We start from the raw sequence: 15,328 nt of genomic DNA on the forward strand, positions 1-15,328 counted from the left end.
ACTCCTGAGCCTCCCTCAGCCTGACATGGAGACGCTCGTAGCTCAGCAGGCCGGTGCACTCACGCCTCACCTCTCTGCTTCGGTACAATTTTGGGGAGGATTCTGTAAATATCGGCGACCAGTATATTTTTTTCGCATCGCGCCATAATTCTGCATAATCGCGGTGGAGTTTCTCCTGGGCGGTGAGCCGTCGTAGCGATTAGCGGGGGTCACAGTTCACTGCTGATAAACATTTCAGTTTGTGTTGTGTCAAAAAAAAAAATCAATAACTGTGAGTCGTGGTGATGTGATCGCAGCCCGGCCGGTGGGGGCCGTAAAGTCCTTATCGCAGTCAGCACAAACGCACGTCCTGCAGGCCTCCATCTACTTCAACCCCCTCCAAGTAACTCCAGGTGTCTGACGCGCGGCCGTCTAAAAATGATTACAGGTCGGACTTCCAAGACCAGAAAATCTGAAATGCAATTTTTTTTTCATTTTTAATATAAATTACTTTGTTTATAATATATTGTTACAATGCCACCCCAGCACTGGGGGCGAGGGATCGGTTCCCACCAGAGACACTAGCTGCATGGAGTTTGTATGTTCTCATTTGGATGTACAAATTGCATGTATTGTAAGTTCTTGTATGTGACTGCTGTGTGGACATTAGAGTGTAAGCTCCTCTGTACAGAGACTGATGTGACTGTGGGGGAGGGGACATTAGAGTGTCAGCTCCTCTGTACAGAGACTGATGTGACTGTGGGAACCAGAGAACGAGGAATCTCTCCAGCGAACCCGGCAGCATCCCCTGAAAACAAGACTCCTGGGAATCTCCCGGGCAATTACCTCCTCGCTATTAACTCCTGCGCTGCAGCAGGGGAAGCGAAGAGTCCTGATAGGCCGGGAGGAATTCTTGGAAGTTTCTGTAGAATTCAATCAGGAAAAGTAACATTGGGAGAGAGACTCGTTCAGCCGAGACTAGAGGAGGGGGCGCTGTGCCCGGCTGTCATCACCGGGGGGTGCAGGAGGGGCGACTGTGACCGATGAGGGTAGGGCAGCCAAAGGATAGACAACAAGGGCCATGGGAACTGCGGTCCGGGAGTCTCCCGCAATATCTCCCTCTGGAACCCCATAGTAAATCCCAACAATAACTCCAGAATCTCACACTCCAGTACCATAGAGTGAATGTTAGAGACTCCCAGAATCCTTCACTCCTATACCCTATGGTGAATCCCTTTTTCAGTGAATGCCTGTGTATATCTATAACATGCACATTCCATGGTTAATACATATGGTGTTTGTGTGTTCTATTTATTATATACAGGGAGTAAAATAAGTATTTGATCCCCAAGCAGAACATGACTTAGTATATGGTGGGGAACCCTTGTTGGGGAGCACAGAGGTGAGACGTTTCCTGGGGGAACCCTTGTTGGGGAGCACAGAGGTGAGACGTTTCCTGGGGGAACCGTTGTTGGGGAGCACAGAGGTGAGACAATTCCTGGGGGAACCCTTGTTGGGGAGCTCAGAGGTGAGACGTTTCCTGGGGGAACCCTTGTTGGGGAGCACAGAGGTGAGACGTTTCTTGGGGGAACCCTTGTTGGGGAGCAAAGAGGTGAGATGTTTCTTGGGGGAACCCTTGTTGGGGAGCAAAGAGGTGAGACGTTTCTTGGGGGAACCCTTGTTGGGGAGCACAGAGTTGAGACGTTTCTTGGGGTTGGTTTCCAGGTTTGCACACATCTCAGGAGGGATTTTGGTCCCTTTACAGATCTTCTCTAAATCCTTCAGGTTTCTTGGCTGTCGCTCAGGAACTCGAAGTCTCAGCTCCCTCCATAAATGCTCTATAGGATGAAGGTCTGGAGACTGGCTGGGCCCCTCCATGACCTCAATGTGCTTCTTCTTGAGCCACTGCTTTGTTGCCTTGGCGGTATGTTTTGGGTCATTGTCATGCTGAAAGACTCGGTGTTCTGGCTGAGGGAAGGAGGTTCTCATCCAAGCTTTTACAATACATGGCCCCATCCATTGGCCCCTCAGTGGCAAAGTCGGCCGGTACCTTTTAGCAGAGAAACAGCCCCAAAGCATAATGTTTCCCCCTCCGGGCTGGAGTTCTTAGGGTCATAGTCAGCATTTCTCTTACTCCAAACATGGCGAGTCGAGTTAATGCCAAACAACTAAATTTTGGTGTCATCTGACCGCAGCACTTTCTCCCAATCCTTCTCTGAATCATTTAGATGTTCATTGGCAGACTTCAGACGGGCCTGTACATGGGCCTTCTTGAGGAGTGGGACGGGCCTGTACATGGACCTTCTTGAGGAGGGGGACGGGCATGTACATGGGCCTTCTTGAGGGGGAAGGGGCTGTACATGGGCCTTCTTGAGGAGGGGGACGGGCCTGTACATGGGCCTTCTTGAGTAGGGGGACGGGCCTGTACATGGGCCGCCTTGAGTAGGGGGACCTTCCGGGCACTGCAGGATCTCAATCCATGGCGGTGTATTGTGTTACCAATGGTGTGTTTGGTGACTGTGCTCCCAACTGCCTTGAGATCATTCACAAGCTCCTCCCATCTAGTTCTGGACTGATCCCTCACTTTTCTCATGATCATCCTTACCCCATGAGGCGAAATCTTGCATGGAGCTCCAGACCGAGGGCCATTGATGGTTATTTTGTATTCCTTCAATTTGCAGTTGTTTCTTTCTCACCGAGCTTCTTGCTGATAGTCTTGTAGCCCATTCCAGCCTTGTGCAGGTCTACGGTCCTCTGACAGCTCTTTGGTCTTGCCCATGGTGGTGAGGTTTGAATGGAAGAAGGAGATTCTGTGGACAGGTATCTTTTATATACATAACGAGTTGTCATTAGGAGCACCTTCTTAAAGTGACAGGACTCATCTGTGTACCACATGGCCAATCTGTGGGAGGAGCCAGAATTATTGTTGGTTGGAAGTGGATCAAATACTTATTTTACTCACTGAACTGCAACTCAATTTATAACATTTGTATCGTGTGATTTCTCTGGAGTTTTGGTGGATATTCTGTCTCTATCATTTAAAATACACCGATGATAAAAATTATACACCTTTAATTTCTTTGTAATCTGCAGGGGAGCAAATCCTTATTTTCCTCAATGTTTTGCTCTTGCACAATTTCCGTACAAACAGGATATCATTTCTGTTGTTGTGTTCAGTTTAGTATTTTGATGGTTGTACAGTAAAAAAATAGTGTCATAAAAAGTCATAACAAAGAAAAAAACTAAAAGATAAACCTCAGAGAGCAGAGCGCCCTCTAGTGGCCGGGACTGGTCATTGCAGCCTCCCTTGTTTGTGCGTCTCTCAGCAATATATTGTTATTGATCTCCTCAGTTACAAAACCGACCTATTGTCCGTCTATGGATTCGCTCAGCTCCCCTCCCCGTCCCGGCTGAAAAAAAAAGCCGCGATGAGAGATTAGATTACGGGGGACTGTATTTGTTAGAGTGTTGGTGTCACTGGGAACCAACAATATTGATACAGGAGATAGGCTGAGGACGGACTTTGCCTCCTATGATAATCGGGGGGAAAAAAAAGATTACTTTTAACTATTAGCACACTGACGGCTCTTAATATTAATGACGGCGAGGTCAGAGCGCCGGGAACAAAGGAACAGGTCTCCAATGTACACTGCGTCCTTGTCCCTTTAAGGCGGGATCCGATGTCTTCCTTCCAAGCACCACATAAAGGTATGGTTGTGCTGGTCAACGCTGCTTCCAATTTAAAGTGGACCTGTCAGTAAACAGGATCCTTGTTCAGGAAAGCTCCGCCTCTTATCATTAAAGAGCCATCATTGGTCTCCAGTCAGTGGCTTTGCCTAGTCTGAGATGATGTCATCAGTCTGCTGCAGGCAGGAGGAAGCAATTTCTCAGTCTCCCCTCCCGCCAGTGATCAGACGGCAACATTGTAACTTTGTATCCAGTCACAAGGTGAGAGGCTGCAGCAGGGGCTGATCCCTGTCAGACATTTGTGAACACAGCCAAAAACTGCACAGGCTTTGGGATTTACATGATTGTGTCATCCTCTGAGCCGTCATCTCAGTCCTGGAAGTAGATGGTGACCCCGGATGATGCCTGAACAAAGATGGCGCCCGTCCTTCTGAAGAGGAGCAGATGAAGGCATTGTCAGGGGGAGTCATGTGATCTCTGTGAGGGACAATAAATACCTGGAAGGGGGTCACATTGACGCAGCATGTATGGACTTTAACTTGAATATATCTGATGACAGGTCCACTTAGTAACCTCCACGTCTTGTTAGGAGTAAACAAGCCTTTCCAGGATTGGGTGGGGGCCCTTTGTGCGCATGCTTATGTTTCCCGGCGTATACCCATGTACAGCCGCACGCAGCCAGATTGGGAGATCTGATAGTTGTAGTTGCCTGGGCACACCGGATTGAGTCTTCCTGGGAATGATGACTGTGTGTATATCGGGGGCCAATGTTGGAGCCACTGACCGCCATTGTCATAAAACGCTGAGTGAACAGCGCGCCCTTAATGCCCATGCGTCGGAGCATTACAAGCGCCCGGTGATCCTGGAGCGCCATCGCCGTGCTCGCTCCCTGGGAAGGTAACTGCTGCGGTTGCTACTGTGCCCTGTCCCTGTTTGTTGGTTTGGTCTTATCAGTCCCTGTGTGTGTGTTTTCCTTGGTGGGGTCTGATACAGAGAAGATAGATGGATGTTATGACATGGAAAGTGTCGGGCCCCGGAGCCTTATCAGCTGAACAGAAGTGTCCTGACCTCTCTGCTCCCATGGAGCCCGCTCTACTAACAAACAGTTCCCATGATTGTCGGATCAAACATGGCCGCAGGTGGCAGCTGATCACACTGGATTAGCCAGCTACAGACGGAGGACTACAAGTCCCAGCCTCTGACAGTTGGCTCCTGTCCTAACCAGGGCCTCCAGTCTGGGGGTACAGGCTGTACTCCTTGTACCAGGCCCTATCGGGTCAGCACAGGGGCCGGGCCTGGCAGTATAGTTCTGTGGCACTTCCGGGATGTAAGGGACAGGGAAGCTGAACTCCGCCATTAGAAATCACAGGGGGGTTCCATACAACCTTCCCCATAAGTCGGCTGTATGGGGCCCCATGATGTCTAATGGTGTAGTTGAGCTTTAAAACTGCAATTCATAATGTCACATTCTCTCCCCATCTCCCAATTGCCCTCCTGCGTTGTCACCCTGTCACATGGGGTCCCAGGGGAGACTACAAGTGGCCGTTTCAGCACACATGACCCAGACGTGGTCCACTGTTGTCACCAGCAGGAAACCCGCCCTGAGAAATGCCGTGCAGCCATCACTAGAGTGCATGTAGACAGGAAGTGGCTGATCAATATGTATTATTGATTGGTTAAATATGATACAGAAAAGAAAAGATTGAATTATGATCTCAGCGGACCGGCGATCATGTGATCAGTATTTATACAATGTGTCAGATAACCTCTCTGTCTGTATAGTTCCGGTATCTAGATCAATTAATTGTCTCTATTGGTAATCAATAACCCATAAATCATTGATCACAGTAATTGACTGTTCATGGAAAATGTTGACGAGCTTCCATCTTGTTTTCTCTTCCTGCAGACGAACTGGTTGTGGAGCACCCCTCGCCCGGTGGAGTAAGCCAGGTCCGTGCCCAGACTGAACTGCCCAAGGGGTTAACTTGGGGCCCCTACAGAGGAACCTTTACAGGCTCCGCCTCTTCTCCGGACCGGTCGGAGGTGGTAAGTGGATATACTCTGTTTTGGTGATGGGGGGTGAATAGGCATCACTGTTTGAACCCCGTAAAGGTGCTGTACATGGGCAATATATAATATATGACAACATTTAAATTTCTATGAGCACAGCTGTCTATTTTGCTCAACAGTGTCTAAAAAATCTGAGCATACGTAGCTCTCCATACCTGTGACTCGCTGTCCCCAAATAATGTTTTATCCTAAATATGGGGGGCGGGGCTAAAACTCAGGACCAAAAGCCTTATCGCTGACCATTGACTGACACAGTAGGAGAGGAGGAGGGGCAATGCTTTATTCTCTGGTGACATGCTGGTAACGATACAATGTAACGTGTACAGGGAAGATGTGGGAGGAGTTTACTATACACATGTGAGTGACACAGGGAGCAGCCAATAGTGTGAGAGGAGAAAGGAACTGCCCATTCCTCAGTTTATTCTGATTGGCACGCTGGCCCCTTTAGTTTCTCATTGGATAGTCTGCCTGGCCTGTGTGGGGTTCGGAAAACAATGCTTTAGTCCATCAAGACACTGTATATTTATACACAGCTATAGGATGAATGGAGGGGTTTGGAGGAGAGCGAAACGGAAGGGTTTGGGTCTATAAGAGGGACAGTTGTGGAGGAGAGAGGGACGGAGGGGTTTGGGTCTATAAGAGGGACAGTTGTGGAGGAGAGAGGGACGGAGGGGTTTGGGTTTATAAGAAGGACAGTTGTGAAGGACAGTTGTGGAGGAGAGAGGAACGAAGGGGTTTGGGTCTATAAGAAGGACAGTTTTGGGGGAGAGAGGGACGGAGGGGTTTGGGTCTATAAGAGGGACAGTTGTGCAGGAGAGAGGGACGGAGGGGTTTGGGTTTATAAGAAGAAGGACAGTTGTGAAGGACAGTTGTGGAGGAGAGAGGAACGGAGGGGTTTGGGTCTATAAGAAGGACAGTTGTGGGGGAGAGAGGGATGGAGGGGTTTGGGTCTATAAGAGGGACGGTTGTGGGGGAGAGAGGGTCAGAGGGGTTTGGGTCTATAAGGAGGACAGTTGTGGAGGAGAGAGGGACAGAGGGGTTTGGGTCTATAAGAAGGACAGTTGTGGAGGAGAGAGGGACAGAGGGGTTTGGGTCTATATGAAGGACAATTGTGGAGGAGAGAGGGTCAGAGGGGTTTGGGTCTATAAGGAGGACAGTTGTGGAGGAGAGAGGGACAGAGGGGTTTGGGTCTATAAGAAGGACAGTTGTGGAGGAGAGAGGGACGGAGGGGTTTGGATCTATAAGAGGGACAGTTGTAGAGGAGAGAGGGACCGAGGGTTTTGGGTCTATAAGAAGGACAGTTGTGGGGGAGAGAGGGACGGAGGGGTTTGGGTCTATAAGAAGGACAGTTGTGGGGGAGATGGGGCCGGAGGGGTTTGGGTCTTATACAAGGATGATCCAAATATGGCTAAATCTGAGTTTCTGTATTTTTCGGCAGGAGAAAGGCGAGGGGTGGGGGGTGGAGCGGGGTCGTTATCTGCTGCGCTTTAAGGTTAACGCTGGAAATATTAGACGAAAGCAAGCTGGGTTTGTGATAGCGATAGTGGGCCGTTATCTCTGCGGAATGAAATCCTTCATTAACCCCTTATCTCCCCCGTTTGGGGTGTTATGATCTCGTGGCGCCACTCGTCCAGACACAAGACAGGCCAATGATTGATTCTGCTCAGATAGTGGCCTGCCTTCCTCCGATACTTCATTTATTGTCTAAATATTTTTGCTGGTGTTTTCAGCCTTCGCCCTGAACGTTATCGGGTGTCTTGATGGTTTGCAGCCCTGCTCATCTCTGCCTGGCTCCCCATCCTGATATCAGGGCAGCTCCAGGAGGGGCAGGAAGCAAATGGTCATCCTTAGCACTTCAGACATCCTCTCCACTTCCTCCTCCCTCCACACTCTTGGCTCTGAATCCCTTTCTTCACTAATTGTCACATCCTCTGCGCTCCAGGCCTGATCCTCCGAGTCATTCTGCTGGGTGCCTTTCCCCTACCCCACTCCAAACTGCTGATCATGTGTGTGGGAGGATATTGGTGTGTCCACATCTACCATTTTCAGTCATGCCATTGCGCAATCTCCATCATTAATCACATTGTTGTCTGTAACTGATAACTACAGATGAGGTCATGTTTGTAGTGCAGATCTGTACAGAGATCCATTCTCATCAGTCTCCGTACAGAGGAACATACACTCTAATGTCCCCCCCCCCGCCCGCGCCCCACCACATACACCTCTTCAGTAACACTCTAATGTCCCCCCCCACAGTCACATCAGTCTCTGTACAGAGGAGCTTACACTCTAATGTCCCCCCCACAGTAACACACTATTATTGTGGTTGCTATGGAGCGCATGGAACCCATAGTTGTCTGTACATGGCACTGATGGCAGCCAACAAGCTAGAAACAGCTGTATGCAGTGTGGAGGAAATGGCTGTATCTGTGCTATGAACCAGCCTCTGGTCCTCGGACAAAGGATGATTTGCATAGCTCCACCCACTTTCTTAGAGGGCGGAACAAAGCCCTCATTTTTGGGGTATGTGGTGGTAGAGTCTCTCCTGTGCTTTGCACCTTTTTTGTACGAGGAGGTTTTGAGCCTCAGTGTCCTCTGCTAATAGACAGAGTGGGTATTGGGGTTGGGTAGAGGTGGGCTCCCCGGCTCCCTCCTGTCCTCGGCCCATACACAGAGCAGGTATTGGGGTTGGGTAGAGGTGGGCTCCCCGGCTTCCTCCTGTCCTCGGCCCATACACAGAGCAGGTATTGGGGTTGGGGAGAGGTGGGCTCCCCGGCTCCCTCCTGTCCTCGGCCCATACACAGAGCAGGTATTGGGGTTGGGGAGAGGTGGGCTCCCCGGCTCCCTCCTGTCCTCGGCCCATACACAGAGCAGGTATTGGGGTTGGGGAGAGGTGGGCTCCCCGGCTCCCTCCTGTCCTCGGCCCATACACAGAGCAGGTATTGGGGTTGGGGAGAGGTGGGCTCCCCGGCTCCCTCCTGTCCTCGGCCCATACACAGAGCAGGTATTGGGGTTGGGGAGAGGTGGGCTCCCCGGCTCCCTCCTGTCCTCGGCCCATACACAGAGCAGGTATTGGGGTTGGGGAGAGGTGGGCTCCCCGGCTCCCTCCTGTCCTCGGCCCATACACAGAGCAGGTATTGGGGTTGGGGAGAGGTGGGCTCCCCGGCTCCCTCCTGTCCTCGGCCCATACACAGAGCAGGTATTGGGGTTGGGGAGAGGTGGGCTCCCCGGCTCCCTCCTGTCCTCGGCCCATACACAGAGCAGGTATTGGGGTTGGGGAGAGGTGGGCTCCCCGGCTCCCTCCTGTCCTCGGCCCATACACAGAGCAGGTATTGGGGTTGGGGAGAGGTGGGCTCCCCGGCTCCCTCCTGTCCTCGGCCCATACACAGAGCAGGTATTGGGGTTGGGGAGAGGTGGGCTCCCCGGCTCCCTCCTGTCCTCGGCCCATACACAGAGCAGGTATTGGGGTTGGGGAGAGGTGGGCTCCCCGGCTCCCTCCTGTCCTCGGCCCATACACAGAGCAGGTATTGGGGTTGGGGAGAGGTGGGCTCCCCGGCTCCCTCCTGTCCTCGGCCCATACACAGAGCAGGTATTGGTGTTGGGTAGAGGTGGGCTCCTCGGCTCCCTCCTGTCCTCGGCCCATACACAGAGCAGGTGTTGGGGTTGGGTAGAGGTGGGCTCCCCGGCTCCCTCCTGTCCTCGGCCCATACACAGAGCAGGTATTGGGGTTGGGTAGAGGTAGGCTCCTCGGCTCCCTCCTGTCCTCGGCCCATACACAGAGCAGGTATTGGGGTTGGGTAGAGGTAGGCTCCTCGGCTCCCTCCTGTCCTCGGCCCATACACAGAGCAGGTATTGGGGTTGGGTAGAGGTAGGCTCCTCGGCTCCCTCCTGTCCTCGGCCCATACACAGAGCAGGTATTGGGGTTGGGTAGAGGTAGGCTCCTCGGCTCCCTCCTGTCCTCGGCCCATACACAGAGCAGGTATTGGGGTTGGGTAGAGGTAGGCTCCTCGGCTCCCTCCTGTCCTCGGCCCATACACAGAGCAGGTATTGGGGTTGGGTAGAGGTAGGCTCCTCGGCTCCCTCCTGTCCTCGGCCCATACACAGAGCAGGTATTGGGGTTGGGTAGAGGTAGGCTCCTCGGCTCCCTCCTGTCCTCGGCCCATACACAGAGCAGGTATTGGGGTTGGGTAGAGGTAGGCTCCTCGGCTCCCTCCTGTCCTCGGCCCATACACAGAGCAGGTATTGGGGTTGGGTAGAGGTAGGCTCCTCGGCTCCCTCCTGTCCTCGGCCCATACACAGAGCAGGTATTGGGGTTGGGTAGAGGTAGGCTCCTCGGCTCCCTCCTGTCCTCGGCCCATACACAGAGCAGGTATTGGGGTTGGGTAGAGGTAGGCTCCTCGGCTCCCTCCTGTCCTCGGCCCATACACAGAGCAGGTATTGGGGTTGGGTAGAGGTAGGCTCCTCGGCTCCCTCCTGTCCTCGGCCCATACACAGAGCAGGTATTGGGGTTGGGTAGAGGTAGGCTCCTCGGCTCCCTCCTGTCCTCGGCCCATACACAGAGCAGGTATTGGGGTTGGGTAGAGGTAGGCTCCTCGGCTCCCTCCTGTCCTCGGCCCATACACAGAGCAGGTATTGGGGTTGGGTAGAGGTAGGCTCCTCGGCTCCCTCCTGTCCTCGGCCCATACACAGAGCAGGTATTGGGGTTGGGTAGAGGTAGGCTCCTCGGCTCCCTCCTGTCCTCGGCCCATACACAGAGCAGGTATTGGGGTTGGGTAGAGGTAGGCTCCTCGGCTCCCTCCTGTCCTCGGCCCATACACAGAGCAGGTATTGGGGTTGGGTAGAGGTAGGCTCCTCGGCTCCCTCCTGTCCTCGGCCCATACACAGAGCAGGTATTGGGGTTGGGTAGAGGTAGGCTCCTCGGCTCCCTCCTGTCCTCGGCCCATACACAGAGCAGGTATTGGGGTTGGGTAGAGGTAGGCTCCTCGGCTCCCTCCTGTCCTCGGCCCATACACAGAGCAGGTATTGGGGTTGGGTAGAGGTGGGCTCCCCGGCTCCCTCCTGTCCTCTGTGGCTGCTCTGGAAGCTGTGCCAGGATTTAAAGCAGTCTTTCCCCGAATAAGCCATGCGGCGGATGCAGTCTAGATAGAGTTTCTGATGGTATCAGTAGAGTTCAGAGCAGACACTGACCTCTTTGTTCCTGGGGAAAACAACACATCTTGTCACAGACCTGGCAGAGGAGGGGGAGCCGAGCCTGTACACTGTACTCCCTGTATACAGTATAGACTCCTGCGCTGTACACTGTACTCCCTGTATACAGTATAGACTCCTGCGCTGTACACTGTACTCCCTGTATACAGTATAGACTCCTGCGCTGTACACTGTACTCCCTGTATACAGTATAGACTCCTGCGCTGTACACTGTACTCCCTGTATACAGTATAGACTCCTGTGCTGTATACTGTACTCCCTATATACCCCAGTGCTGTATTCTGTACATGGTATATACCCCTGTGCTGTGTACTATACTCCTGTGCTGTATACCTTACTCTCTGTACTTGGTATATACCCCTATGCTGTATACTGCCCTCTACGGCACTGTATATACCCCTGTGCTGTATACTGTACTCCCTATATACCCCTGTGCTGTATACTGGGCTCCCCACACACCGTATAGCTCAGTGCTCATCGTTGTGCGCAGCGTCTTTTTCATGACGGAATCTGATGATTTGAATGTTTGATCGAATATTGGTGGCTGGTCTCATCTTTCATCCATATTCAGTGAAATAAAGGGAGGGGCTGTGCCTGGCCACGCCCCTTCCACCACCTGGGAAAAATTCCCATGATGCAATGGCACTGACAAGTTTTTTGGGGTGTCCGGTCGGTGATTAGGTTGCTGACTCATCACTCTGAGTTTGGAGCCGCGCGGCGCCGGGGGAAGGAGCAGGAGCCAAGGCAGCCCGGCGTGTGACAATGAGCGCCGTTTTCTGCATCATCAGCAAAGCCCGGCGTTTTTATCACTCCGGGAACACGCGGCCCCCATCGCAGCGATAAGCCGGAGCTGAGCAGCGCCAACTCTCTCTCTCCCCCGTTCGAGGGTCTTCGAAATATTGGAAGGAATAATTAGATTTCATATCGTTACTGACGCAGCCATCTGAGGATCAGCCAGATTAATTTCTCCTTCTCTGCGCTCATTAATATTCATTAGAGACTCCGAGAGGCTGAGCCGTCCCCAAGCGAGGAAAAGTGCCGGGCCTAAAACGAGCTGCCGGAGCCTCGGCCTGCCGGTCTGATCGTTCCCGGCTTGGAAAACTCAATCCGGCGGATCACAGTGCGTTCACCTCCGCTGAGTAATCCGCGGTGGAAAATCCCACCTGCTGGCGTTTTGTTACATTGCATCACTTTATATTTGTGTTACATTGTAACATTAATCCTAAAAAACGCCACATTGTATTCGTGAACCGCTGCGTCGTCTTTTCCCTTCTCATCCATCGATGCAGCGCTGTGAACAGTCATTCATGATCTCTGCAGGCTCTTGAAGTATGAATGGGGCCCAATGGGAAGTTAAAGGCACACTTTTGATATAGAGCGCAATGTCTAAACAGACGTTCTATAGGTAACGGAAGAAGGATTCACCCCCCTCCCCTCCCCCAACAACATGAGCAATTCTTATACTTCCAAAAAAAGTATAATGTATATTGTCCTGGTTAAAGTAATGAGGGTAAGCAGCCAATCGGAAGAGAGCGTTGATGATCCCAGGGTGGCGGTCAGATGTTATATGGTTTACTGAATAAAGAGCACCTGTCCTCCTTAAAGCAGACTTTTTTTCTGGAACTTTTTGCTTTTCCTGGCACAGGAGGAGGGAGGCATGAGGCACCGATGCCTCAGTTTTCCTTCTCTGGGATGATTACACCGTCACTTTGTAGACAGGGTCTCTTTAGCTCTGAGAGGCGGACGCTGACCGCTGTGCAGAATTGCTGGCGTGGGCACATTTCGAGGGGCATTTCAGCCGCCGTCTGCAAATCGGAGTGTCGGCGCCCCCAAGCAAAGTACAAGCGTGTTAATATTCCTGCAAATAAGACTCGATGGAAGGATAACGCTGCTGATACCCCCCTCTGCTGAGACGAGGGCGCCACCTAGTGGCCAGAATGGGGAATCGCTGAACAGCCAGTTACTCATTTTTATACAGGGTTTATATGGCGCCAACAGTTTGTGCGGCACAGTACAAAATAATTATGATGATAAATCTGTCACTGATGGCGGAGAGTTTTTTCATCGCTATGCTTCAGTGACGTTGGCAGTGAGTTGATGTCATCAGTAATGGGAGAGAATTCCTGTTATTAAATCTGACCTCCTTCGGTCTGGCTTCCGGCCTCCCCTTTGGTCTTGTGTCTGGCCTCCAGCCTCTTCTTAGGCAGGGCATATTCAAGGCATTGGTGGGCCCTGAGCAAAACATTTAATAGTGGGCCCCCCCAGCCTGATGTCTCAGGCGGGAGGGTCTCTGGAGGGCTTTTTTTATCTGGGAAAATATGGGTTGCAGCTCAATAGCCGTATTACAGCAAACAAATCAACAATTACATTTTTAGTGAGCTCATTACATAGTTCTGCCACTGACTCCAAGCTGTAGGGGGACTACAAATCTCAGCAATACATTATACAGCAATGCAGATTAATAGTATATGAATTTGCTACATACTCCGTGCTGCTGCTCTGTTGCAGGGTGCCGGCCTGATGTCTCGGGCAGAGGGTCTCAGGAGGGGTGTGGAATGTCTATGGAGAGGTGCAGTGGGTCTCAGGAGGGGTGTGGAATGTCCATGGAGGGGTGCAGTGGGTCTCGGGAGGGGTGTGGAATGTCCTTGGAGGTGTGCAGTGGGTCTCGGGAGGGGTGTGGAATGTCCATGGAGGGGTGCAGTGGGTCTCGGGAGGGGTGTGGAATGTCCATGGAGGGGTGCAGTGGGTCTCGAGAGGGGTGTGGAATGTCCATGGAGGGGTGCAGTGGGTCTCGGGAGGGATGCAGAGGGTCTCAGGAGGGATGCAGAGGGTCTCAGGAAGGGTGTGGAATGTCCATGGAGGGGTGCAGTGGGTCTCGGGAGAGGTGTGGAATGTCTATGGAGGGGTGCAGTGGGTCTCGGGAGGGGTGTGGAATGTCTATGGAGGGGTGCAGTGGGTCTCAGGAGGGGTGTGGAATGTCCTTGGAGGGTTGCAGTGGGTCTCAGGAGGGATGCAGAGGGTCTCAGGAAGGGTGTGGAATGTCCATGGAGGGGTGCAGTGGGTCTCGGGAGGGGTGTGGAATGTCCATGGGGGCGTGCAGTGGGCCTCGGGAGGGGTTTTGAAAGAATCAATGGGTCAAAAAAATGGAGTGAAAACAGGTTTTATTTAAAAATGTTATTATCATGTTAATGAAGGGGAGAGGTGGAACCAGGGAAGGCGAGATATGAGCAGATTCTGCTTCAGATGTAACACAATTTCGGTACAATGGCCCTTTAACACTGAGCTGCCTGTTCTGCAGAGTGTCATTGCTCCTGATTGTCATGCTCTGTCTGTGTCTGCAGGGCGGCGCTCTCTCACTGGAGGTGGATGAAGACTGCTGGCTGAAAAATGTGACTCTCGTCCCCTGTGAGTTTGAAGCCAACTCCGTCCTGTACCGGAAAGGTGAGTGCCCAGACCCAGTGTATTATATTGTTGTCATGCTGTGTCGGGACCGGGCTGACTGCAGGCAGAACTAAAGGTGGAGACTCCAAGTGAATATAAGATGAGCACCCCCTTTAAATGGGCACTCCACATCTTCTGAAACCTTTCAATATCTTCTGTGTCCCTCTCTCTAGGCGACCAGATCTGGTGTAAGACTTCGCAGGTCATAGAGCAGGGCGAAGTCGTCCGGGCCTTCCTCATGGCCGAACCCCAAGCCATCCCCAACTTCAGCGTCAAGGAGGAACCCGGAGAGTCTTCTCAGGAGATCACCACGCAGCCCGAGTTCCAGCTCCTCCCACAGCAAGCTGGCATGGCTGCCATCTTGGCCACCGCGGTGGTTAACAGTGAGTGTTAAAGTGGACCTGTCATTAAAAGTCACACTGTGCAGTGGAAATGTGACCTTCTCTTTCCACATGAAGACTTTTACAGTATTTAGCAATAAAAGTATCAAGGACGGACGATATGGTATCACACACGGGGGCGGGGTCACTTCCTCAATGTGTTTCAAAATATATATATAAATTGCATCCCATATATATGAACAAATTCCACATGCATAGGAGTGCTGTGACCTCACAAGGGGCACAATTCATATAAATGGGATATAATCAATGTATATATATCATTATTATTTTAATTTTGTTGCAGTATTATGGATCTTCCCCCCATATCTCCTGAGGAAGCAGATCTCTGTGAAACGTGTAGAGGAACTGACCCCGTTCCCGTGTGTGATACCACTGATGGTCCCATCTGGGAGCCTGGAAATCTGAATAATCTGGGACAACACATGAGGGGTGTATGGGGCAATACAGAACATATGTGTGGGGGGTTTATGGGGCAATAACATGGCACATGTATGGGGTTGGGGGGAGGGTTGCATGGAGCAATACATGGCACATGTATG

The 15,328-nt window shown here is 51.9% G+C and overlaps 1 protein-coding gene across 1 annotated transcript in view; it reads left to right on the forward strand.

Moving 5' to 3' along the window:
- The window catches only part of ZFPM1 (zinc finger protein, FOG family member 1), a 93,032-nt gene that overhangs the window by 68,296 nt on the left and 9,408 nt on the right, over positions 1-15,328 (forward strand). Inside the window, exons 5-7 of the mRNA XM_018560556.1 lie at positions 5,573-5,712; positions 14,286-14,385; positions 14,559-14,768. Coding sequence (XP_018416058.1) covers positions 5,573-5,712; positions 14,286-14,385; positions 14,559-14,768 — 450 coding nt within the window. The remainder of the gene's footprint in view (positions 1-5,572; positions 5,713-14,285; positions 14,386-14,558; positions 14,769-15,328) is intronic.

This window comes from Nanorana parkeri, unplaced genomic scaffold, assembly GCF_000935625.1.
Source record: "Nanorana parkeri isolate BGI_ZX_2015 unplaced genomic scaffold, ASM93562v1 scaffold465, whole genome shotgun sequence".
In the NCBI taxonomy this organism is placed as follows: Eukaryota; Metazoa; Chordata; class Amphibia; order Anura; family Dicroglossidae; genus Nanorana; species Nanorana parkeri.